Raw genomic sequence first — 27,568 nt, forward strand, 5'->3', positions numbered from 1 at the left:
ATCCACCACCATACATCCCTATGGCAATGTAGTACTTTTACAGTTAGTAGGGACTTCTTAGAAAAGAAGAAGAAAATAAAATCCTAAGCTGCTTAAGGTATAAGTAGTTGAACCTGTATAAAAAGTCAGTGAAATCACTGTATTAGAATCAAAACCACATCTCTGATCAAGATACCCGAAAAGTTTTCCTAAATATTTAAATAGGTAGTGGTCTTGCAGCATTTGATGTGTGCTATTTATTTATTTGTTCTTTATTTTGCCTTATACAATTTCTTGTATTAGGAATTTGTTAGTTTTCGCATACCCCTTGGGGTCAGAGTGCAGGGTCAGCCATTGTACAGCACCCCTGGAGCAATTGAAGGTTAAGGGCATTGCTCAAGGGCCCAGCAGAGTAAGATCTCTTCTGGCAGTGACGGGGATTTGAACCGGCAACCTTCAGGATACCAGCGCAGTACATATAAAATATATTCATTACAACATGAATTTATTACGATTGTTATAGTTATTGTGTAGCTATTTGAGACTCACTTTTCTGTTCAGGTACTCATTTCCTTTATGTAATCCGCGGATTCTCCGCTATTTTTTGTTCGTTTATTACGATTATAGTTATTTATTGATTCCCTTCTTTAGCTGACTGCCTGCTTGACTGCCTGCTCATATAAGGCGCTCCGCTGTTTTTTTGTGAAGCAGCCTTTACACAGCTTCTCCGCTGTTTTATAAACGAACGCCATATAAGGCCATCCTTTTTCCTTGCTTCGCCAAGGAAGCAGCCTTTTTATTTAATCCACGGGTTCTCCGCTGTTTTATTGTTCGTTTATTACGATTGTTATAGTTCTCTTTGTATACCATGTTGTCAGTTCAGCACTCCGGTTGTAATATGACCAAGCCGTGCAAGCTTATTGTTGAGAATGCAACGTATAGTTGTACAGGAGAAAAGCAATCTAGCGTCAAATCAATGGCAACCTTTTGTAGGTCTATGAACTTAATTTATGCATCACTCACTCGCTTCGTATTGTTTCGCTGCCTTCTCAATTGTGTAATGAATGTTTTCTTCAGTGCTCATTGGGGCTCTTCCTTGTTTTCTACATACTGCGTTCACAGTCAGTTCACGTGATTACGTGGGAGGCGTGATGACGCGATACGCAACTCCGCCTCCCACGGCCATTGAGTTGCAGTCTATTACAGTATATGGACAAAAAAGAGGTTCCAGTTATGACCATTACGCGTAGAATTTCGAAATGAAACCTGCCAAATTTCAGCCTTCCACCTACATGGGAAGTTGGAGAATTAGTGATGAGTGAGTCAGTCAGTCAGTGAGTGAGTGAGTGAGTGAGGGCTTTGCTTTTCATTAGTATAGATATATATACATATAAACACACACACACACATATATATATATATATATATATGTATATATACATATATACATACACACATATGTATATACAGTGGGTACGGAAAGTATTCAGACCCCCTTCAATTTTTCACTCTTTGTCATATTGCAGCCATTTGCTAAAATCATTTAAATTAATTTTTTCCCTCATTAATGTACACACAGCACCCCATATTGACAGACAAAAAAAAGAATTTTTGAAATTGTTGCAGATTTATTAAAAAAGAAAAACTGAAATATCACATGGTCCTAAGTATTCAGACCCTTTGCTCAGTATTTAGTAGAAGCACCCTTTTGAGCTAATACAGCCATGAGTCTTCTTGGGAAAGATGCAACAAGTTTTTCACACCTGGATTTAGGGATCCTCTGCCATTCCTCCTTGCAGATCCTCTCCAGTTCTGTCAGGTTGGATGGTAAACGTTTGTGGACAGCCATTTTTAGGTCTCTCCAGAGATGCTCAATTGGGTTTAAGTCAGGGCTCTGGCTGGGCCATTCAAGAACAGTCACAGAGTTGTTGTGAAGCCACTCCTTCGTTATTTTAGCTGTGTGCTTAGGGTCATTGTCTTGTTGGAAGGTAAACCTTCGGCCCAGTCTGAGGTCCTTAGCACTCTGGAGAAGGTTTTTGTCCAGGATATCCCTGTACTTGGCCGCATTCATCTTTCCCTCAATTACAACCAGTCGTCCTGTCCCTGCAGCTGAAAAACACCCCCACAGCATGATGCTGCCACCGCCATGCTTCACTCTGGGGACTGTACAGTGATCCCTCGCTATATCGCGCTTCGCCTTTCGCGGCTTCACTCCATCGCGGATTTTATATGTAAGCATATTTAAATATATATCGCGGATTTTTCGCTGCTTCGCGGGTTTCTGCGGACAATGGGTCTTTTAATTTCTGGTACATGCTTCCTCAGTTGGTTTGCCCAGTTGATTTCATACAAGGGACGCTATTGGCAGATGGCTGAAAAGCTATCCAGCTTACTTTCTCTCTCTCTCTCTCTCTCTTGCGCTGACGTAGGGGGGTGTGAGCAGGGGGGCTGTGTGCAGCTGCTTCCTGAAGGACAGGCTGCACGGAGCTTCGCATACTTAAAAGCTCAAAGGGCACGTATTGATTTTTTTTATCTGTCTCTCGCTATCTCTCTCTCTCTCTCTCTCTCTCTCTTCCTGCTCCTGACAGAGGGGGTGTGAGCTGCCGCCTTCAACAGCTTTGTACCGGCGGTGCTTCGCATACTTAAAAGCCGTATTGATTTTTTTTTTGACTGCTTGCTTTGCACTCCTTTGAAAAGGAAGATATGTTTGCATTCTTTTAATTGTGAGACAGAACTGTCATCTCTGTCTTGTCATGGAGCACAGTTTAAACTTTTGAAAAAGAGACAAATGTTTGTTTGCAGTGTTTGAATAACGTTCCTGTCTCTCTACAACCTCCTGTGTTTCTGCGCAAATCTGTGACCCAAGCATGACATTCTAAAAATAACCATATAAACATATGGTTTCTACTTCGCGGATTTTCCTACTTCGCGGGTGGCTCTGGAACGCAACCCCCGCGATGGAGGAGGGATTACTGTATTGGACAAGTGATGAGCAGTGCCTGGTTGTCTCCACACATACCACTTAGAATTAAGGCCAACTCCCGCATGGAGTTTGCTAAAAGACACCTGCAAGGACTCTGAGATGGTGAGAAATAAGATTCTCTGGTCTGATGAGACCAAGATAGAACTTTTTGGCCTTAATTCTAAGAAAGAGGGCACCGTGGCAGAAGTTAGCCGACTTGCTGACCAACCACAAGCGTTACCTGGTAGGTAACCACCCATACAATCAGATTGTGAATCAGACTACGAATGCCTGCAATGTAATTACCCCGATCTACATGCTGTCAAATGAACGAACCACACGCCGTGGCACAACGTTAGGGGCTTCGCCGTCCGAGGTTCGATTCCCGTAAGGAAGTGCAGTGAGTGTGTACGCCTGATGAGCCCACAATTATGGCGAAACACGTGTCGCGTACTATGCATCTTCAAAGCACGGTGTAAACCGTAAGTTTAAATTGAGTTTATAGAAACGCTCCCGCTGCCGTTTGCAATACCATATTCGCGAGATACAAGTTTAATGAGAAGACACGAGGTATAAACGAGACTCTGGATGACTTTGTAACAGAGTTAAAATTGCTGGAGCGAGAAACTTTTAACTGCCGGGTCATGTCGCGTGTTCTCGGGTAGGTACACCAAAAAATGTATACATTTAGGCATGTAATGGGCAAACAAAAAATATACTATACCCGAAAGCACTGCAGTAGTACTCAATGTATCTTTACTTCTTAAATGTTAATGTTTTACTGTTTAATAATTTATACGCTTCTTATATGTTGTTCAAATTCTTTTATCAAAATGCCAGTAACAGTGCACTGCAAGATAACGTGGAGTGAATACACTTGACATGAGCATTCATGTTATTTATCCTCTTTCTCTGTACGTTTACCATTCGTTTGCTCAGAGGTTGATGCGCTTGCTGCTTAATGAGCAGCTCTTCACCCTAGCGTCCCGCTGCTTCTCTTCTTTCATCGGCATCTTTTCCCGTTAAAACTGATTAAGTTAGTTTTTGTGTTGCGATAACTTCTTCAATTTTTCAGTTAAGCTGGCACTTAAGTCTTCAATCTGCCTCAAGAATGAATAGCGAAGGTGGTAGGGAATGAAAACGGCACCCGTACGCATCCGGCACGGCCGCACTGGTGCACGCAGCTGTGAGTTGATTCTACAATAAAATAAAATAAAGATAAAAAGAGTAATAAAATCATCACCCCGAAAGCGAATAGTAGACGTGACGTAGTATATGTGTACCAAATTTCAAGTCAATAGGTGAAACGGTTTGCGAGCTACAGGTGATTTAAAATCCTGGACAGACAAACGAATAGCCACGGTAGCGTATTATAGAAGAATATTTTACTGTTTAATAATTTATATTTATATGCAATGTGCTTCTTATATATTACTTCATATTCTCATATGATAATGATGTTAATGTTGTTTATATTGATTTCTATGTTATTGTAAGTACTCTTTATTTGTGGAAAAATAAATTTGGCAATTAACAAACTTATTTTATACATACTACATTTTATTTTTTTCTCTTGCACTCAGTGAGCGAATCCACTGGGTAATCAGCTATATATATATATATATATATATCCATCCATCCATCCATTTTCCAACCCGCTGAATCCGAACACAGGGTCACGGGGGTCTGCTGGAGCCAATCCCAGCCAACACAGGGCACAAGGCAGGAAACAATCCTGGGCAGGGTGCCAACCCACCGCAGGACACACACAAACACACCCACACACCAAGCACACACTAGGGCCAATTTAGAATCGCCAATCCACCTAACCTGCATGTCTTTGGACTGTGGGAGGAAACCGGAGTGCCCGGAGGAAACCCACGCAGACACGGGGAGAACATGCAAACTCCACGCAGGGAGGGCCCGGGAATCGAACCCAGGTCCCCAGATCTCCCAACTGCGAGGCAGCAGCGCTACCCACTGCGCCACCGTGCCGCCCATATATATATATATATATATATATATATATATATATATATATATATATATGTAGATATGTATATATATGTGTATATATATGTAGATATGTATATATATATGTATATATATATATATATATATATATATATATATATATATATATGTAGATATGTATATATATATGTAGATATGTAAATATATATGTGTGTATGTACAGTGGTGTGAAAAACTATTTGCCCCCTTCCTGATTTCTTATTCTTTTGCATGTTTGTCACACAAAATGTTTCTGATCATCAAACACATTTAACCATTAGTCAAATATAACACAAGTAAACACAAAATGCAGTTTGTAAATGATGGTGTTTATTATTTAGGGAGAAAAAAAATCCAAACCTACATGGCCCTGTGTGAAAAAGTAATTGCCCCCTGAACCTAATAACTGGTTGGGCCACCCTTAGCAGCAATAACTGCAATCAAGCGTTTGCGATAACTTGCAATGAGTCTTTTACAGTGCTCTGGAGGAATTTTGGCCCACTCATCTTTGCAAAATTGTTGTAATTCAGCTTTATTTGAGGGTTTTCTAGCATGAACCGCCTTTTTAAGGTCATGCCATAGCATCTCAATTGGATTCAGGTCAGGACTTTGACTAGGCCACTCCAAAGTCTTCATTTTGTTTTTCTTCAGCCATTCAGAGGTGGATTTGCTGGTGTGTTTTGGGTCATTGTCCTGTTGCAGCACCCAAGATCGCTTCAGCTTGAGTTGACGAACAGATGGCCGGACATTCTCCTTCAGGATTTTTTGGTAGACAGTAGAATTCATGGTTCCATCTATCACAGCAAGCCTTCCAGGTCCTGAAGGAGCAAAACAACCCCAGACCATCACACTACCACCACCATATTTTACTGTTGGTATGATGTTCTTTTTCTGAAATGCTGTGTTCCTTTTACGCCAGATGTAACGGGACATTTGCCTTCCAAAAAGTTCAACTTTTGACTCATCAGTCCACAAGGTATTTTCCCAAAAGTCTTGGCAATCATTGAGATGTTTCTTAGCAAAATTGAGACGAGCCCTAATGTTCTTTTTGCTTAACAGTGGTTTGCGTCTTGGAAATCTGCCATGCAGGCCGTTTTTGCCCAGTCTCTTTCTTATGGTGGAGTCGTGAACACTGACCTTAATTGAGGCAAGTGAGGCCTGCAGTTCTTTAGACGTTGTCCTGGGTCTTTTGTGACCTCTCGGATGAGTCGTCTCTGCGCTCTTGGGGTAATTTTGGTCGGCCGGCCACTCCTGGGAAGGTTCACCACTGTTCCATGTTTTTGCCATTTGTGGATAATGGCTCTCACTGTGGTTCGCTGGAGTCCCAAAGCTTTAGAAATGGCTTTATAACCTTTACCAGACTGATAGATCTCAATTACTTCTGTTCTCATTTGTTCCTGAATTTCTTTGGATCTTGGCATGGTGTCTAGCTTTTGAGGTGCTTTTGGTCTACTTCTCTGTGTCAGGCAGCTCCTATTTAAGTGATTTCTTGATTGAAACAGGTGTGGCAGTAATCAGGCCTGGGGGTGGCTACGGAAATTGAACTCAGGTGTGATACACCACAGTTAGGTTATTTTTTAACAAGGGGGCAAATACTTTTTCACACAGGGCCATGTAGGTTTGGATTTTTTTTCTCCCTAAATAATAAACACCATCATTTAAAAACTGCATTTTGTGTTTACTTGTGTTATATAGATAGATATGACTAATGGTTAAATGTGTTTGATGATCAGAAACATTTTGTGTGACAAACATGCAAAAGAATAAGAAATCAGGAAGGGGGCAAATAGTTTTTCACACCACTGTATGTATGTATGTATGTGTGTATATATATATGTTGATATGTGTATATATATGTATATATATGTTGATGTGTATATGTATATATATATATATATATATGTATATATGTAGATATGTGTATATGTAGATATGTATATATATGTATATATGTATATGTATATATATGTTTATGTGTGTGTGTGTGTATGTATATATATATATATATATATATATATATGACAGCAACACTCATAACAATGACAACACAATTACATTGTCAATCTTGTTACATTATTTTTAAAGTGTTTCCTTTTCTTTTTTATAACCTCTTTAACACACTACTTCTCCGCTGCGAAGCGCGGGTATTTTGCTATATATATATATATATATATATATAGATAGATATATAGATAGATATAGATAGATATATAGATATAGATATAGATAGATATATGTGTATGTATGTAGATATGTATATATATGTGTATATATATGTAAATATGTATATGTATATATATGTGTCTGTATGTGTGTATATATATATATATATATATATATATATGTTGATATGTGTATATATATATAGTATATATATAGTCTATTTCTGCTCTGCTGAGAGTTCAGCTGCCCCCCTTCACAAAGCGAGTGCAGACACATCGACGTCTGATCGCTGCGTGCAGTGTGCAGTGTTGGTCTGCGGTGTTTAAGAATGTAGAAAGTGTTTAAGAGCATAGGAAGTGTTTATAAGAGTGTGGGAAAGGTTAACAAGAGAGTGAGAAAGGTTTATAAGAGTGTGAGAAGGGTTTATAAAGCCTTAAAATATGTATAAATAATAAAATAAATATAGGTCGCTACTTCGCGGATTTTCACCTATCGCGGGGGGCTCTGGAACGTAACCCCCGCGATAGGTGAGGGATTACTGTATGTATATGTAGATATGTGTATATGTAGATATGTATATATATATATATATATGTATATGTAGATATGTGTATATGTAGATATGTATATATATGTATATATGTTTATGTACTGTATATATATGTTTACATAACCTCTTTAACACACTACTTCTCCGCTGCGAAGCGCGGGTATTTTGCTAGTATATATATATATATATATACACATATATTATGAGGGGCTGTTCAGCAAAAAAAGATTGGTTCAGATATATACATTGGTTGGGATGCATTGGTTTGGATATATACATTGGTTTGAATACATCTGTTCAGATATATACATTGGTTGAGATATATAAATTGGTTGATATATATTAGTTTAGATATATATACTGGTTTAAATAGATTGGTTTAGATATATACATCCGTTCAGATACATCCGTTCAGATATATATATATTGGGTGAGATACATCCGTTTGGATATATAGGTCGGTTCAGATATATTCATTGGTTTGAATAGATTGGTTGGGATTTACGGGCAGGCACAGTGCAGGGCCACCTAAGTTAGCATCTCCCCTTCCCTTCATCATTGCTTCAGTATTGTTGTCATTATTGTACGTATCTTATACATGTAACATATGCCTGTCTGTCACGTTTTGTTTCGTACGCTGTCTTGGTTGGGGGTCCTCGATTTCAAAGCACTTTTTTTCCTTTCATTATTTAAAACACTCACACAGATACCCGCCTTCTCGGCCCACTCTGGCTCATTGTACTTGCCTCACTCGCTCCCTCTTGTCCCCCCCATGACAGATTCTTCTCAAAAGCTGAGTTACCGGAAATCATTGATCTCAACCACGGTACGCCCCATTTTTTCACGTCATGATACGCTGATATATTATTGACTGAAAGCTGCCTGGTAATTTCTGTTATTCCGTATTGGAAGCATTTCATTAAAGGGTGATCTGCTTTAGCAAGGAACTTAGTTCTATTTGCTGAAAGGGCATCATGGAGGAAAACACTGGAGTTGCTCTGTTTCTTTTAAATGTTGATCAGGGATCAGAATGACCAGAAGATTCCTGCTTCACAAATAATTGATGTCTAACTGTTTTTATAGTAAAAATGACAAAACCACACACACACACACACACGTACACACACACACACACACACACTCAAACTCACAAATCGTGGGTCGCACACACTACTGATTAAGTGTATCTGTCAGGGGCAATCATTTTTTTCAACCCATAAAACGTTAGTTTATCAAAGACAGAAAGCAGTGCGGTGATTTCTGTTATTCCTTATTAGCAGTATTTCATTTAAAGATGATTCACGTCAAGAAGGAGAAAGAGTCTCTTATTTTGACAGGACGATCTTTGTTTTAGGCGTAAGCACTCGCACACGCACGCACTGACACAAGAAATTAATATGTAAACTGGCCTATCTGAACAGATTTATATATATCCGAACCGGTGTATATATATCTAAACCAATGTATATATATCTGAACCGGCATATATATATATATATATATATATCTGAACTGGTCTATCCGAACGGATTTATATATATCTGAACCAGTGTATATATATATATATATTTAAACCAGCGATTTTCAATCTTTTTCATCTTGTGGCACAATTCATAATTTATTTATGGCAGTTTAAAATAAAAAAGAAGTGCTCAAAATTATAATGCGCCGTATCTAACAGGAAGAGGTCGCAGCACAGGGGTAATTGTCCAGTCGCAGTTAAATGATCACTGGTTTTTGTCCGGGGCTTCCTTTATGTTTTTTTTTTTTTAATTTATTTATTTATTTTTTACAAATTACTTTGAGTAGTAAGAAAGGCACTATAAAAACATAATGAATTACTATTATTATTATTATTATACGTGTATATGCCTGATCAAATTCAGCCGTTGTGTAGTGGGGTATAAATAGGGACACTAAGTGCTCAACAATACCACGTGTTCATTGAATAATTACATAGCAAGGTGTGCACGCAATACAAACATAAGTAAAGGTTCATATAAATTGATTATATGAAATGATATTTGAAATGATATGCAAATTTTTAACAAGTTGAGAAACGTAAACTGGTTAAAATACACAACATTATACATGTATTTATTTGTAGCTCACATATAGTGTATATACTGTATATTACTAAAATAATGATATAAAAATAACATAAAATGGTATAGAATCTGCATCGTAGACATGTTTTGTTACTTCTACAAAGAAGTATTCAATTGGTTTGGTTTAAAAAAATCGTACGGCACACTTGTGAACCGTTGAAAATCGCTGATCTAAACCAATGGATAAATATTTGAACAGGTGCTCTAAAATATCTGTGCCTCGTAGAATTCAGTGTCCTTTCTCTTAGGTGCACTGAGTTGTGATTGTTGCGGAACTCCTCTTGTTTGCGCGCCTTTGCGTGCCGCTTGTCTTTTGTTTTAACGCATGCTCCGTGCAAAATGCTGTCATATCTGTCAGTAAACATACACATGCAGCGATGTCTTGATGTCTGCGTTCTAAGACTGCAGGTATATTAAACGCTATTGACGTTTTACCAGGGTGCTCTGTGATTGACGGCGAACAGTAAACTTTGTTAAATGATATCGAAAAATACCAGTCGTCAGTTGTATTTTCAGTCATTTTGGCGTGTTTACTGTTCTGTTACCAAAAAAAATTTTCAACGGGGCTCATCAACAATGAAACATGGATAGTAAGATTTAGTAAAATATCAGTAATAATAATACATTGCTCAACACCCAGTAACACTTTACAAAGACATTTAAAAGAAAGCTTGTTAAAATAAATCCATTGTCATGCTATAAGTGATAGTTTGCTCTTAAACATTTACACAGGTGGTTGTTCCTGATGGATAAAAAAGGAAGAAAAAAAAATCCACGGGAAAGGCTTGTTATTGAACTCAAATTTCACCTCCGCTATATGAGTCATTAAAACTATTGGAATGAAAATGCATGTCTCTGCTGCAGAGCCATAAAATGTGTGCCCTTTGACTGCTGATTACAAAATGAACACCGGAGAAGTAAAAGTATGCAAAATTGATTTTAAAAGATCGTAGGTATAGTCTTCTATATAATCTTCTCCACTATACAACTACATCCTATCCCCTTCAGGGAACACTTATTTCCATGGCTGGAGCAGATCCATGGGCTTGTGTGCACCCCGTCTGCTGCTTTCAAGATGAAACCTGGATAAGTAATATTATCTGAAATCCATGGTAAAAGATTGATGAAAGTCTTCTACATCACTTTCAAGTCTACTGTGTCCCATTGTCATCTCCTCTCAAAGGGACACTCACTTCTACACCTGAGCTTTTGCCTCAGAGTTGTGAGCCCCAACTACTGCTTGCAAAATGAACATTAGACAGCTAAAATTTGTTATTGGATTGGCTGTTTTTTTCATTATATATTAATATTAATTTATTCATTCATTCCGCCTCTGTTAAAAAAAAGAAGCACATTTTCCCTTAGAGGACAAATAAAGTTCTATCTATCTATCTGAAATATATGAGACTTTGAAACATTAATATTATTTGTCAAATGAAGTACCAAATATCCACTGATACACATTTGTATAACAAGTCAATTAAAGAGTCCGACAAACAGCAACTGAGATATTAAAACATTTTATTGAATCTGTTCTGACAATTATAGTCTTTTAATTAAAATAATGATTATAATTATCAGAAAACTTATCAATTTTAATGTCAGCATAAAACCAGGCCAGTAACGTCTTTGTGAAATAATAGCAGCAGTTTTATAAATTCCAGAATGCACACCAATAGCACTGGCATGAACTTCCTTACAAGTATCCGTTGTCTCCTAAACTCAACAAATAACTTTCATATTCCTCCTGTTGCCTAGCTTGTCTTTTTTGACAATAGTAAAGGTCATCCCCTTGAAAAAATCATATTCACACAGCAATTAATACTATGGTTATAATGTAAAACACTTCAAACAAACCTCCAAAATGTACATTTTCTTTATTTAAGTTAACTTCTTCAATGGATGTAACACTTACAACATGGGGCACTACAACACACATACACAAATATCTTTTAGTATTGTTTTAAATATTTGCAGTATATACTGTATCCTGAAATGCCAAAATAGAAATGAGAGGATGATGAAAAGTTATTTTTTGCTTAATATACTTTAAACAAACTGATCACAAAATTTCCTAATCAGTTTGACTTTGTTGGTACCCTAGAGTGGCACATATCTTGGTCCTATCAGGTTTATTTGGATTTAAAAAAAACTAAATAATAATAATAATATCTTACATTTATATAGCATTTTTCTGGCTACTCAGAGCGATTTTCATAGACATAGTTAAAAAAAGACAGTGTAAGCGCTTGATTTTTTTTTTTTTTTAATTAAAAATGTTCAACATTGTAACCTATTTTTTCAGAACAGGAATAGAATTCTAAAGATTAGCTCCGGCCATGAAAATGAGTATCTCTGCCAGCAGACAGAACAGAGGGCCACAATAGCAAGGCAAGCGATACTAAAGGGTGCCTGTGAACTTTTAAAAGGGATTTTGAACAATTTTGCAATTCCAGTGTTCATTTTAAAAGCAGCAGACAGGGGCCCAGATTTGTACAGCTCTGCTCCAGCCGTAGAAATTAGTGTCCCATCCAGTGGAAGGTACAGACCGCCACAGTAGACATGAAAGTGATATAAAATTGTTCAAATACAAGCTCAACAATTTTAACTGTTTACCGTTTATGTTGTAAGCAGTATTCAGGTGGCACACGTTTCTATGGCAAAGGCTCCACTGAGGAAATGAGGGCCCCCACCAGTGGATGAGTAAGGACATAGTAGACAAAAAAGTGAAATAGAAGACTTCCTTAAATCTTTTTAAATAAATTGTGGACAGTTTTGTAATTCCAGTATTAATTTTGCAAGCAGAAGACAGGGAGCACACATTTCTACATCATAGACCAAGCTGTGGAAATGAGTGTCTCCTCTGCTAGAAGGGATTAAGAGACACTCGATATGAAAGTGCTATAAAAGACTGTCTGATAGGCTTATTAAAGAAACTGTGCACAGTTTTAACTGCCTGGTGTTCATTTTGTAAGGGACCACGGCAGATAAGGAATGCCACAGACTGCTTCCTACAAGTTTTTAAAATACATTTGATGAGTTTTAATCTCCCATGAAAAATGGTGCACATAACTCCTATGTGTTTTATAGGATAATTTCACCTGCTGTGAAAATGAGGTCCCTCTCTAATGTACAGGGGTGAAAGTGTGGTTGTGATAGGAAATTTATTTATTTATATAGAACTATATTTCATTCCAATGGTTTTGATGACTCATATGGCGGAGGTGAAATCTGAGTTCAACAACAAAGCCTTTCCCGTGGATTTGTTTTCCTTTTTTATCCCCAGGAACAACCACCTGTACCAATGTTTAAGAGCAAGTTATCACTTATAGCATGACAATGGATTGCTACATTTATTTTAAAGACTGCTCTAGAGGAGATCTAAATGGAGAAATGGGTCAAAATACAAGCAACAGTGTGTGAAAACCTTGTGAAGACTTACAGAAAACGTTTGACCTCTGTCATTGCCAACAAAGAGTGTATAACAAAGTATTGAGATGAACTTTTGTTATTGACCAAATACTTTTTTTCCACCATAATTTGCAAATAAATTCTTTAAAAATCAGACAATGTGATTTTCTGGATTTTTTTTCTCATTTTGTCTCTCATAATTGAGGTATACCTATGATGAAAATTACAGGCCTCTCTCATCTTTTTAAGTGGGAGAACTTGCACAATTGGTGGCTGACTAAATACTTTTGCCCCACTGTATATATACAGTACACATACATATATATGTTATGTGTTCAACATTTCTTGCCTCGCATTTCCTGACATCCTACATTTACACAGATCATTGCAGACATGGGACACACATGAAGTGTATGTATTCCAAATTACAATATATTATGTACCCTATACAATTCCAGACACCTTACTCCCAGATAAACAGACTTCAGCTCTGAGAATTTGCGTCTGACTTGACTTCAGTTGCCTCAGTGGGGGATGAGTGAGCAGGCTGCCTGCTGCCAATGCTGATTGACACATTTGCAAAACAAAGATGCTGATGATGAGGTGCGAGGGAATTTAAGGTGACCGGCATTTCTAATATTTTCATAGGCTTCAGGGATTCTAGTGTTAACTATATACTGCAATTTCAAACTGAAAAAAATTATCAAACTTATTATTGTGGAGGCAAATGAAAAGATAGTCTGAGGAAGTTCCACAAGTGTATAATTTAAAGCCTTCAACTATAATACTGAAATCCTACACTGTGAACTAATGAAGTAAATAGGTGAAAGAATTATTTTATTGAGGGACTTTTTGTTTAGGAGTAAAGCCTGTTCCTGGACAGATGTTAGATAGAAGACAGGTCTGTTTACTTACCTACAAATGTTAATGTATTATTGACTTAATGAAGCTAGTAGAATATTGGGGTATAAGACAAATAAGCATTAAAAATGAAATCTAGTTAGACAGTAGGACAAGGTAATGCAAAACAGACCTTTTTTGTAAATGAATGCCTCCATATGCATACATACAGTAATTTAGTTATACAGTACACCCCAAAATTTACGGGGGTTACGTTCCTAGAGCGAAAAACCGTGAATTTTGGATGTCATTAAAAAAATGCCTATTTTTATAGTTTAAACCCTAAATATGCCCCCAAAACACTTTAATTTAATTTCAAACTCAGCTTAATACATTACCTAAAAAAAGAATGTAAAGGTAAACCCGTATACTGTACAGTACTGTACTATGTCTCCCGCAGTGCTAGAATGTAAAATACCGATGTTACCGCTATATGTACTGTAATTCATGCAAGCACGTTTTCATTGCCAGAAGCCTTAGAAGGTGCAGGGTGTTTCAGTGGCATCTTGGGGTTTTAACCTTTAAACTGCCACATACATGGGGGTTAATACATCCCTGGACACAAAAATACTTTTTTGCTGCACTTTGATTAAATGTCACAATTCACAAACAAAAAGTGAAACTTTTAATGGAATACATTTTTTTTCATGCAAAGAGCATCATAATTACTGCAACACTGATCATTGTACACACTGCTAATGAACTGTAAAAACTATTTAAAAAGCTACTGGAACAACATGTACAAGATGCAACTGATGCCATGGATGAAATTAAGTAAATCACCAAGTCAACTGTGCTTGAACTGGCAGCACGCAAGCACGCAGAGGTAAATGCTGACGCAGGCAGGCTAGTCTAGTGCAGCTGCTCAATCCCAGAGACAGTGAGTCTGCAGGGTGATACACTTGGGTTACAGAATTGCACAGAAACACAGGAGATTGTAGAAACAGGAACTTTATTCAAACACTTCAAACAAACATGTCTCTTTCAGAAGTAAAACGAGCTCAGTATGCAGTTAGTTCTTGATTAAAGAATAGACAAACATCATAGGACAGCACAATGGGAGCGGGACACCCAACAATAGCAGAGGATGTCTGGAGGAGGAGAGAGAAACAAAGCAATCAGCCAAAAAGGACAGGTGCTGTTCAGGCTTTTAAGTATGCGTAGCATCACGCCAGAAGCATATCACACGACAGAGCAGCCGCAAGTAAGCCCAGCAAGTAAGGGAGCAATATGAAAGTAGTCTATCAGCGTTTTTTAAGAGGGGTTTTTTAAGGTGTGTCCGTGTCTTCTAGGGGTGCATTTAGCCCCCCTGCTCACAAGGGGCTGGCAGTGGTCATGAGCTGGCTGCTCAAAGACTGTACGGCACTGAATGATCAGCTCTTGTATGCTCGCAAATGGCACTGGGTAACGACTATAGCTGGCTGTGGCAGTTTAGGGGTTAAGAGGAACAAAATGGAAAACACAAGAACACTCAGCTGGAGATGCATCACAGTCAATCAGCAGCAAGGAGAAATGAATAATGTCGTAGCGGTCCAGTGCCGCTAAGATTCACACCGTCGAGAGGGGGGGATTTATTTATTTTTATGGGGGAGATTCCAAGGACGCATCCAGCCTTGGCCCGACCAGCACGCACTCACAAAGAGAGACAAAAACAAAGCAAACCGGTAATCAAACAGCAAATAAAGAATGTAATGAAAACAAATGAAAACAACGATACCACCCCTGTTCCCCTTACAGCGATTACACATTAAATACAACAAAGCACCAACAAAACACACACAGTAAATCATGAAAAATGTTCATGATAAACGGCAACAGATGAAATGTAATGATGAAAATAGACAGTCCTATCGCTAGTTCCTGAAATGGTGAACACGGTTGGACGGGTTCAGGAGCGCTTCTTTCTTTGCAGGATGGCCATGAATCCACTTACAGTCCTCATGTATACAGGCAGATGGCAGACAATCCAGACCCCAACCACGAAATGATCCAGGACAAAACGAATAAGTACAGGTAATCCAAAAGAAGGCAGGCAGAGAGACAGGAACTTGAAACACAAATTATAAAAACTTTTTTTTTGCTTTTGGTCACCGGGCCCCCTTTTTAAAAGCCGCATTGACATCCTTTGACTCCAACAGCCCCAGCACCCTCAGCAGAAGACCAATCAGAGCCGCAGGGACTGCTGGGAGTTGCAGTTTCAAATTCTATTGGCTACTTTCACCATCCCAAGCCGCGTTTCCTCTACAGTTGCTTCCTGTTCTCTCTACAGTACAGTATTGCCACGAAAAAAGCCATAAAAATTGTGGAGGATATTTACGGTTTCCACTAACAAATAGGTAGATAGGTTCTAAGGAAAAATCTGCGAATGACTGAGGCCGCGAACTGTGAACCATGACTTTGCGGGGGGTCTACTGTATTAATTTTACCATGCTCCTTTTGTATTAAAAAAAACTTTTAGAACAGTTCATCTATTTTCTGTCTAATGTAACTGCAAAACCAAGAATGGTTTATTACAAATTATTTTTGTTAAAAGATGTTGTTACTTATATCTTTTAACAATAAATATATTCTAGTAGATACTGATATTATTGTTAGTTATGCATCAAAATTGCAATTATAAAACTAACAATGTCATTATAAATTATTTTTGTTAAAAAATGTTGTTACTTACGTCTTTTAACAATAAACATAGTCTAGTAGATACTGATATTATTGTTAGTTATGCACCAAAATTTAAATTCTTGGCCAAAGTCAAATTTCAGAAAACACTGGCCTGAACACTGAACATCTTTCATTTGTTGGTTAGTTATCTGTGTTTATAACTACTGCATAAGGGCTAAATTAAATCAAGTTCAGTTTTCATTTATTCTTTACAATAAAACTGAATTATAACACTAAACGTTAATGTAAAAAACTTTCATTATTTTACCAAGCCTTTTTGAAGAGGACAGCCTGAAATTAACACAGAATGAACTTATTAATATACTGTAATTTAAAAAACTAAGAAAATTACCGAAAAAGAATATGAATTTCTAGTAATGCATTTAAGTGGAAAATTGTAAGTCTGCAACACTGGACAGACTTTTAGTAAAAAATACCATAAACATTTTAAGTTTAACTGTTGAAAAGATATAATTAAAAATAAAAAAATTAACATTCACTCATAGTCATTTTCCTGAAAACAAAAAAGAATTATTTTAGACAATGACAACAAAATATGAAAGCCTATTATAAGAAAATAACATGTTATCTCCTTAAATGAAAGAATATAATTTACAAAAGAAGTGGCCTCATAAAAACCCTCTTTTGTCAAATTCATTTATGTTTTACTTGACCATTTTAATATCAAACCCAATCAAAGAGGGTTAAAAGTATTTTTATTACAGACCTGAACCAGTTGGTGTCCAGAAATCGAAAAAAATGTTTTATTTTGCTGGTTGACATGATTTATTTTCTTTATAAACTGTACCAGAATCTCAGTTGTGTCCTTGTTAAGAAGATCTTTAAGAAGAACAGTGTTTCCAGAAATGAATTTTAGAGCTCCCAAACAGTACAGAAGAGCTTCACTAATGGATAAAGGATCTTCAGTGTTGAAGAGAGAGAGCAATGAATCTGTAAGCAAAAAAAAATAATGCCCAATATAACAGATATTTCATATATTCAAAAACAAACACCACCACCACACAACTAATAACCTTGTTTTGGGAATAACAAACAAGAGACTTCTACACTTTCTAATAGAACAATCTATGCAACACTCTTACTGATATACAGTACACTAAGCAACAAAATTCTGCTCATCTCTTTCAAACAACTGATAGATAGATAGATAGATAGATAGATAGATAGATAGATAGATAGATAGATAGATAGATAGATAGATAGATAGATAGATAGATAGATAGATAGAATATGGACTGGGCAGTTACAGTCTCAGTGAAGTATTAGACTGGTGTATTACCGTTTGTATAAAGGAGCACTAGTTACATTTCTTGACACACTTCTGAATAATTTGTTTGCTGAAAGTCTGCTGAAAGGCATTAGTGTGTCAGAGACAGGATATGCAGCATTGTTCATAATGGCATTTAGTTTGGTTTTAATTTTCCTCTTTGCTACTGCCTCCAGGGGGTCCAGAGTGTGTCTCCCTTAACCAAACCTGACTTTTTAATTAGTTTGTTGATTCAGTGGGTTTCAGTGATATTACTGTGTCAGCACAACCATAGCATAGAAAATTGCATTGGCCATTACAGAGATGTAGAAGATGAGGAGAATGTCACTACCCACATTAAAGGAATATAGTCTCCAAAGAAAAAAGAGCCTACTCTGCCTTTTCTTACATAGATCCTCTATGTTATGAGGCCAGTCCAACCTATCAACTGATGTGGACCACCAAGTACTTGTAGGAGTGCCCCACCTCTGAATCCACTCCCTCAATAGTGTCCGTATATAGAGGCTTTTCAGTGTGGTGAAAGTCAATAACCAGTTCTTTGGTTTTGCTGAAGTTAACTTGCAGGCATTTCTTTCTGCACCAAAAAATAAAGTTCTCCATCTGACTCCTATACTCTGCCTCATCCCCCTTATTGATAAGTACAGAATTGTTTAGGAATTTCTGCAAGTGACATGAGCTGTTTTTTATATTTATAGTCTGAGGGGTACAGAGTAAACAGAAAAGGAGACAGGACTGTTCTTGATGCATGTGCCATTTTTAGAACAGAATGAATGCAGGATGTTTTCCGCAACAGTAACACTTTCTGGAGTGTTAGAAACAGACTGAATTGCTGTCGTTCAGTACAGGCCCCAAGGACTGACTTCATCTAGTTCCACGTCGTTCCATGTGTGTAGCTTCCTCTGTTTTCTCATTAACTTGGTCTAAAATTAATCTGCTTTATTGGTTCATTTTTTATTCTCTCAATGGTCATTTACATATATGCCGTTTACCAAATCCATGAACTACATAACATGTTCTTATTCTACTATATGTTGTTAGTTAAAAAATACTGTAGCATGGACTTTAATATGGATGCTTTTCCTACAAGTTTTGAAAATACAAAGCTGTGAATTAGAATACTTTTTTCTGAAATAAATGAGAAATGTCATATTAATCATAATGTAATAAAAAAATATTAATCATACATGGTGTGAATGTAGTCAAAAAACACTGAAAGCAGTTTGATAGCATTTTACATTTACTAAATTTAGAGCACTTAGTCAGGTGGAAATGCTGCAATTTTACCAAGATTGATCTGTTAGGTAAAGGTGAGTGAGAAAAAAAAATAACTGTTTTCATGCAGGGCTTGTATAAGCATATATAAAATGAACTATTCAGTCATACTAATAAATGTATTATTTGGTTGAAGTATACACTATACAGAAAGTGTATAATGTCCAAGCCGTACCAAGCAAAAGAAAGATTTGCAGATATAGCAACATGAACATGATAGTTTTGCATATGAAAATACAATGCACAAAGTATCACTGAGTGATGTCTATATGCTTTTTTTGTTTTTTGTTTTTTTGATGTTGGTAAATACTATTTTTTAAAAGTTACACAGCTCAGGGGTAAGGGTAATTTCAAACAACAACAAAAGTAAAAAAAAAAAAAAAAAAAAAAAAAAAAAGACTACAAATGATGGTCGTCTCCAATCCAACTCTGAATAACTTTATATGTTACAGTATGCCAATTCATTTCCAGCAACATTTAGTTATTTGAATAAACTAACTCTGCTCTTGATTCTAGTCTACTGGAGAGAAGCCCGGACATAATCCTACATTTGCTCATACAGGATGCATTTAAAGGTGCTTATCAATGTAATGCAAGTCATTAGAACTCACCAGAAAACTGAAATACATGCAAGACAAATACAAACTCTAGTACAAAAGGACTATAATCTGACAATGCAAGCTCCAAAACAATCCTAACAGCTTTGCTCAATTTTGAAAAAATGACAAAAATAAACAGCACAATATTGCCCTTCAAGTATGCAAACAACTAAAATAGACAATAATTCAGATTATTGGTAAACAAGAACTATATTACAAATGCTTATATCATGATCAGTGAATAGAAGGACTGTAAAGACCTCTTTTTCTTTACAGTTGTTGCATCATTTTAAATTACTTGTTGCTTCAATGCAACCATCTCCATTTATCGTCACTATAATTATGTTTAATGATATGTAAACATTTAGTCATTATATTATTATTATTATTATTTCATCTCTGACTTGGCCCCTTTATAAAGAAATGGCTAATGTTTTGCTTTAATTAAGTGGATTGATAAGAAGAACCCACAATAACTAGCGTAGTAGCAATGCAAGTTTACTGAACATAAATAAAAGGTGTCACATTTTTTAACTCAGGCAGTAGAATTTGGCAAGTGGGTTTGAAAGGCAAATATTTTGTTGCTATTTTAAAGTATTAGCTAGGACAAAATCAGCATCATCGAAAATAAAAGTAATTATAATATTTATTTTAAATGGGAAAAAAATGCTCCAGTGGGTATTTGTTACATTTGCAGCAATATAGAGTATGTTCATAGTAGGAATGAATAAAATTTATATTGTACCAAATACAGAATTAATTTTCTAAACTCATCTATCAAGCAATTATCAGAACTTGCTTAATGGAATTTTAGGGTTATGGGGGGCATGCTTATTTCTAGCAGCATCAGTGGTAATGTACAAGTTCATTACAAGGCATAATCAAGCAAACAATCACACACAGAGAGTCTCTTTATTTAGTTCCGTTTTCATGTCTAGTCATGAAGTGGAGTAAAAATGTGATACAATATATTACAAAAAAAAACTTTCAAATTTAATTAATTTACTTAATTTTTTAGAATGTATTTATTAGAAAAACAACAAATGAAGAATGTATGATGCTCATATTTACAAGTTTTAATAGCTTAAAAAAATCAAAGGATCAATCCAACAAAAGTCAGACAGGCAGCTCTACTCTTCCATAAAATTGTGAGTTTTCATTTCTAATGATTCACGTGTCTCCCCCAGGAGAGAATGATAAAGTGAAGGCTACTTGGAAAATTGTGTTTGTGGCTACTATTCAGATACTTCAGAGATAGACAGATTTTTTTTATTTTTATAAAAAAACTTTATTAAATTAATTATTAAAGTTAATAAAAGGTACCATTTTGCTTAACTTCTCATTAAATTAATTATGAAATTCATTACAACTACAAGATCCAACCATTTAAAAAAACAAAATAAAAAAAGAATATCATTATCAAAAATTCCGTAATCAGGACTTCTAACCCCTCTCATTCAATATATAAATACCCACCCAAAAACCCCTCTCATTCATCCTCTTGTCTCCTCAGTCTCACTCATTCCTTACAATACACTACTTACTTCTTGTCATTAATATCCTATTAATGATAAAATTAGAATACAGATTACAGTTCATCATTTTCATACAGTGCATTATCCACACACGACTTACCTTGGAAATGTGCAAGATTCTGAGGAGATTTATAAAAATTCAAATCCAGTTCTATCCTATTCTCACATATCGTTTTACATAATACAATGGAATCTGTAGTATCTGCTCCCTTAACTTTATTCTTCTGGGTTTTCCAAATTCTCAGTTTTGCCTCTACTAAAATAAATTTAACCAGGTATACATTTATCATTGTTCTTTTTGTACTTTACACCCCAAACACAGATACCATCCCATTATAAGCAAACCCCAGGGCCTCAATCAACCTCTGTACCATCCCAGTCTTTCACAAAACATAAAACAATGAAACACAGTATCTCTAAGCCCACAGAAAAGACAGGTATCTGAAAACTTGGACATATAATTGATAAGAAAGAGTTCACCACTAGTATACTGTGCAATATCATCCACTTTAGATCCCCAACCCTACTAGCCAATGGTGGTTTATGAAGCACACTCCAGGCTGAAAGCATTCCTTCAGGAACGCCAATCTTCTTCCTCCAGCCTGTGTGGTCTCTCATTGCTCTCAACTAACGATGTTTTCACATCCACAAGATCTTGTAGAGCTATTTTCCTGTAACTGTGGGTAAAGGCAACTTTTTCAAATCTTTTACTGAAACCAACCTGTTGGTTTTGCCATTAGTCCAATTTCCTGCTGGAAACACCACAAGTGCAGTGATGGCCTGGTCTTCAATTGGTTTTATCTGGTCTTTAAAGATGAACTGCAGGAGCATTGTGACTTCACTGTTCAGTAATGCTTATACTTGCCTTAGGAACTACTCCATGAGATGCACTCCCATCTCTACCGCTATTGTCATCGCAATCTTCCAAGTAAAGCCGTTGTAGTCAATTAAATGCTTTATTTGGACCATATAATTGCTACTAAGATCATTTAAAAAGTTTGTAGACAGTCCTATTGCAGTGCTGATATCTGGATTAAATAAAAGAGTCTATTTCAGAATCCAAAACAAGGATAGGTCTTCACAGTCTCTTTGAATTGATAAGATTTGCCAATGTTTAAAAATACTCTTACAATAAAACTCTGGCACTTCAAAAGTCTCAGCGTTCTCTAGATGACACCATATCAGATTTTTGTCCTACTTGGTTAAAAAAAATAGTGCTAAGTTCATCCATAGCTCCTGCTCTGTAGAATATAAAGTTTTGCACTGTCCGAAGGCAGTAATACAGTTTTCAATGTCTATAAGCCTTTGCACACATTCATCAAGTGGTAAGTGTGGCACATTCCTCCTCAGCCAGTGAAGACCATCGCTAAAAGATTTAATGGTGGCATCTTTCGGGTGGCACGGTGGTGCAGTGAATAGCGCTGCTGCCTCGCAGTTGGGAGACCTGGGGACCTGGGTTCGCTTCCCGGGTCCTCCCTGCGTGGAGTTTTCATGTTCTCCCCGTGTCTGCGTGGGTTTCCTCCGGGCGCTCCGGTTTCCTCCCACAGTCCAAAGACATGCAGGTTAGGTGGATTGGCGATTCTAAATTGGCCCTAGTGTGTGCTTGGTGTGTGGGTGTGTTTGTGTGTGTCCTGCGGTGGGTTTGCACCCTGCCCAGGATTGGTTCCTGCCTTGTGCCCTGTGTTGGCTGGGATTGGCTCCAGCGTGACCCTGTGTTCGGATTCAGCGGGTTGGAAAATGGATGGATGGATGGATCTTGAACTTTCTGAATAATTTGTGACAAAGTCTCCAGGCATATACACTGGAAATTAATAGATTTTTAATCACTAACATGTGGCCACTCTATGACATCTGAGGTAGTATCCACTTCTGTCTGACCACCCGAGTTCTCATTTACTCAAGCAGTCCATTCCAGTACTTCTGGACATACTGATCATATCCCAGATAAACTCCCAGGTAAAGTAGCTTTCTGCGCTCCATCGCAGATCCTCTTGTAGATGTGGTGGCTTGTATTTGGCCCAGTTTCCAATTAACAATGAACTGCTTTTAGTCTAATTGATTTTTGTATTTGATATCTATTCATATTTCTATTGACAATTAGTCAGTTTATCAATGTCCACTTGATTTGAAATAAAACAATATCATCTGCATGGGCAGTGACTTTTACTGGATTTCCACTACAAAGAGGACTGGAAAGACCAGTGAGCACTTTCTGCAGATTCACCAAGACAGACTCCAAGGCCAGAGCATACAGCATCCCTTGACAATGAGCAGCCCTGTTTGTTCAGACACAGAAAGGAGCACAAAAACCACCACTGACCTTGACTATACTGGAAATATGAATATACAACAGCTGAAAGTACTTAATGAACTGTCCCCCAAATCTAAATGTTTTCGGAGTATTCCACAGATAAGAGTGATTTTTTGCTGTGGCAGTAATATCCCGGATTAAAAAAATATTCTTAGAAATTAATGTATTAGATATGCAGTAACTCTGGTCTGGATGCACCACTTTACCTATTACTGAACGCATACTGTAAGTCAAGGTTTTAGACATAATTTTAGCAGTGGTAGCACTGCTGCCTCGAAGTAAGGAGACCCGGGTTCGCTTCCTGAGTCTTCCCTGTGTGGAGTTTGCATGTTCTCCCCATATCTGCGTCGGTTTCCTCCAGATGCTACGGTTTCCTCCCACAGTCCAAAGACATGCAGGTTAGGTGCTTTGGCGATCCTAAATTGTCCCTAGTATGTGCTTGGTGTGTGGGTGTGTGTGTGCCCTGCGGTGGACTGGCACCCTGCCCGGGGTCTGTTCCTGCCTTGCGTCCTGTGCTGGCTGGGATTGGCTCCAGCTGACCCCCATGACCCTGTGTTTGGAAATAGTGGGTTGGACAATGACTGACAGACTTTATAATTTGCACAGAGTAAGGACACATTCTGCCAGTTCTTAATATGGCACATGTCTCCTTTTTTGACAGAAGTGTAATTAATTATAATTATAATTAATGCACTTCTGCAGCTCTGGGATAATAAGCCAGTTTTACCACTGCATTTAAACACTTCTACTAAATTCTGGCCAACAACATTCCAAAATTATTTGTAAAAATCAAATGGAATGCCATCAATTCTAGTAACATTTCCATTTTTCAGTTCCTTCACTGTGTTTACGATTTTTGACAAGGCAAGCTCTCTGATCAGCAGTGCTGCATGTACTTCAGGAAGCTGGGTTAAATCTTTTAAACTATAAGTCATCATTACTACCACATCCTTCAGCAGAAGACAGATTTTCATAAAACTCCCAGATCTTTGTTTTTATCTCGCTCAGGTCCTGTGTCTCTTCACCATTTGTTTACTCACACAGTTTAAGATTTTACTTTGAGAATTTTTTCCCAAGCCCAAAAAAGTATTGTGTCAGTGCATCCATTTGAGCTAACTGCTAAAATCAAGCCCTCACTAGAGTCCCTACAGCATTTGTCTCTATTAAGTGTAAAAACCCAATTTTTGTACCAGTTTTTCATCTGAGCCATTCCTTAACAGCTACTCTATACAAGATATTTCACCTTCCAGTTAGGTCATTTCTGACCAAAACAACCTTGTGACATTTGTAGTATACTGTGGTTCTTACTAATCTCCCACCACTGTTGTAACCAGGTGAACTGCTTCTTCATACTCCTCCAAATTCTCAAAAAATAAATAGCTCTTTAAGTAATTGGTACTGTAGGGGGAGCAAATTAAAAAGCTAATATGCACTATGTAGTCTGTAGGTACAGTATTTGATAAAACTGTACAGGTTGTTAGGATGTGGTCTGAAAATCCAGTGAGGACAATAGAGCACTCTTTAAATAATTCCGGTAGATAATTAAAAATATAACATCAATCAAGTCTGGCAGTAAAAAGATCTCACTACTTACAGTATCTTTCCCCATGTGTACTGCTTGCTGGCTCAATGTTTATTCCTTTACACACCCACCAACCCCGTCTCACCCACTATCCTTCCCCATTCCCATACTATTTAAGGGTTGGGTTCCCAGAAATTATTCTTGTTTGTCTGAGGATCAAGGGTCTAATTAAAATCACCACCCACTACCACCACCACTTCCTCAGAATCACACTAAATTAAAACATCTGATACTGCTGTATATAAAACAACTTTCTCACTCCAGTCACTTGGGGCATATACATTTATGAATGGCTGTTGATTCATCATTGTAACCCTCTGTCTGAACCCCTTTACAAAACAAAACTGCTACCCATTCCAGTCCCTGCACCACTCCCACTGGTTTGTCTCACTATGTGAGTCTCCTTAAGAATGTGATTGTCAGATGTTTCTGGGCTATAAACTGTAGTGAAAAGTCAAGCAAAATGACACCTTTTATTGGCTAACTAAAAAGATTACAATATGTAAGCTTTCAAAGAAAGGGCCTGAGTTGCCTCGAAAGCTTGCATATTGTAATCTTTTAAGCTAGCCAATAAAAGGTGTCATTTTGCTTGACTTTTTACTACATTCATAATGGCTAACATGGTACAACACCCTAGTACTATGGGCTATAAACTCAAAGAGAATTAGCTTCTTATTGGGATTACTCCCTCCATAAATATTTACACTTCCCATTTTAAAACTCACCATACTGATTGAAGGTATAAAACTTCTCAGCACCAAACAAATAGACCACAACAAATACAGTGGAGGGGCAGGGGGATTTCCTAATAAACTATTCCATTATTTTGATTGTTTGGACTTTTTTGTCAATTTACTAGTGATGTTCTTTAATCTCACAAGTTCTTTAGTGGTAAACATTATGGAAATTGACCCATTTACAAAACAAAAAACGCTGATGGAGAGGTGCGAAGGAATTTAAGGTGGGCCAGGATTACGAGTTTTCTCATAGGCTTCAGGGATTCTAGTGTTAATAAACAGTGGTACATTTAAAATAATCACATCAACAGAGTGACCTGCACAAAATATTAATTTGTAACTACTCCCTTCTCCTCCACTGTTGAAACCAGATTCCCTGAGCTCAAGAGTAAAACAAATAAGCCACTCATTCTAGAAGCTGAATTCATATTTTTGCAACCAACCACGTGACTGACTGCCAGTGCCACCATCTCCAACAGGACAAACCTCTCTAATAGAAGTTTCATCCCATGGCGGTGGCTCAAGTTCTTTAAATTTGCAGCCATTCTGGGTGCTGTTGTCGTACGCCACTCAGCATAAAAAAAGCACAAAAACAAACATAACAGTTAACAGTGCAAAAGAGAAGACAGGAAAATGAAATGGAAAAGAAAAAAGGTTTGAAAATGTTCAAAACACTCATTACACTCAAGAGTCCACCTTGACCACTTGCGTCTAAGCAACCACCCAGAATGCACAGTGTCATCAACACAGGAAGGAAGCAGATACATACAGTAGATATAATCTTGCCCAAAGGGAAAATTCAGCTTTTTACAGAAATTCAAATCTCAAGAAATATTCTAAATAAAGATAACAATTCCACATTAAACAAAGTCAAGAATTACACAAAAATTAAAAAATTAAAAAACTTCTGGCTTGCCTACTTATAAGAGAGCAGTCACTTTGAAGCATTATAAAGGAATACTGCTGCAGGTATGGAGCAGACCCAGTAGCTTATGTTAACATAATCAGTGTTGTGGGTGTTCAAGTCTGAAGTCATTATTAGAACTGAGGTGCCTGCTTCCTCACACCTTTTCCAGCACTCATTTTGAAAAGTTAAAAAAAAAAATTATACATTGATCACTCACCTGTTATAGTATTTTGTTGAAACAATATGTCATTGTTCTCGCTTCTACTAATTTTAAATACAAGTTTGCAAACATTGAGGAGATTATTTCCAGTAACGCTGAGCTAAAAGAAAAACGAAAACAACAAAAATACCACAGTTCACAATTTATCATTACAAAACACAATTAGACTAATATTGTCTTGAAATAAACACACATGTAGATTCTGATCTGATGATAGTGACATAAAGACGAATCTTTAAGCTGTCAAACACAAGCATAATGGCACTTTTACAATTGTTCTGATATGGAGATCATGACATTTAAAGACTTCTCTAAAGAAACCTGGTGGCTCTGCAGATTTAATGTGAATTTGTGCAAGGTAAAAACAGAT

General features: G+C 37.1%; 1 protein-coding gene across 3 annotated transcripts in view; it reads right to left on the reverse strand.

Moving 5' to 3' along the window:
• The window catches only part of armc2 (armadillo repeat containing 2), a 222,293-nt gene that overhangs the window by 77,504 nt on the left and 117,221 nt on the right, over positions 1–27,568 (reverse strand). For 2 of the 3 annotated variants that reach the window (XM_028797612.2, XM_028797613.2), the window contains exons 11-12: positions 27,196–27,298; positions 17,475–17,698 (exon numbers count right to left, since the gene is read on the reverse strand). In XM_028797612.2, coding sequence (XP_028653445.1) covers positions 17,475–17,698; positions 27,196–27,298 — 327 coding nt within the window. The remainder of the gene's footprint in view (positions 1–17,474; positions 17,699–27,195; positions 27,299–27,568) is intronic. The other variant, XM_051925611.1, reaches the window with a different exon arrangement.

Source organism: Erpetoichthys calabaricus, chromosome 3, assembly GCF_900747795.2.
Source record: "Erpetoichthys calabaricus chromosome 3, fErpCal1.3, whole genome shotgun sequence".
In the NCBI taxonomy this organism is placed as follows: Eukaryota; Metazoa; Chordata; class Cladistia; order Polypteriformes; family Polypteridae; genus Erpetoichthys; species Erpetoichthys calabaricus.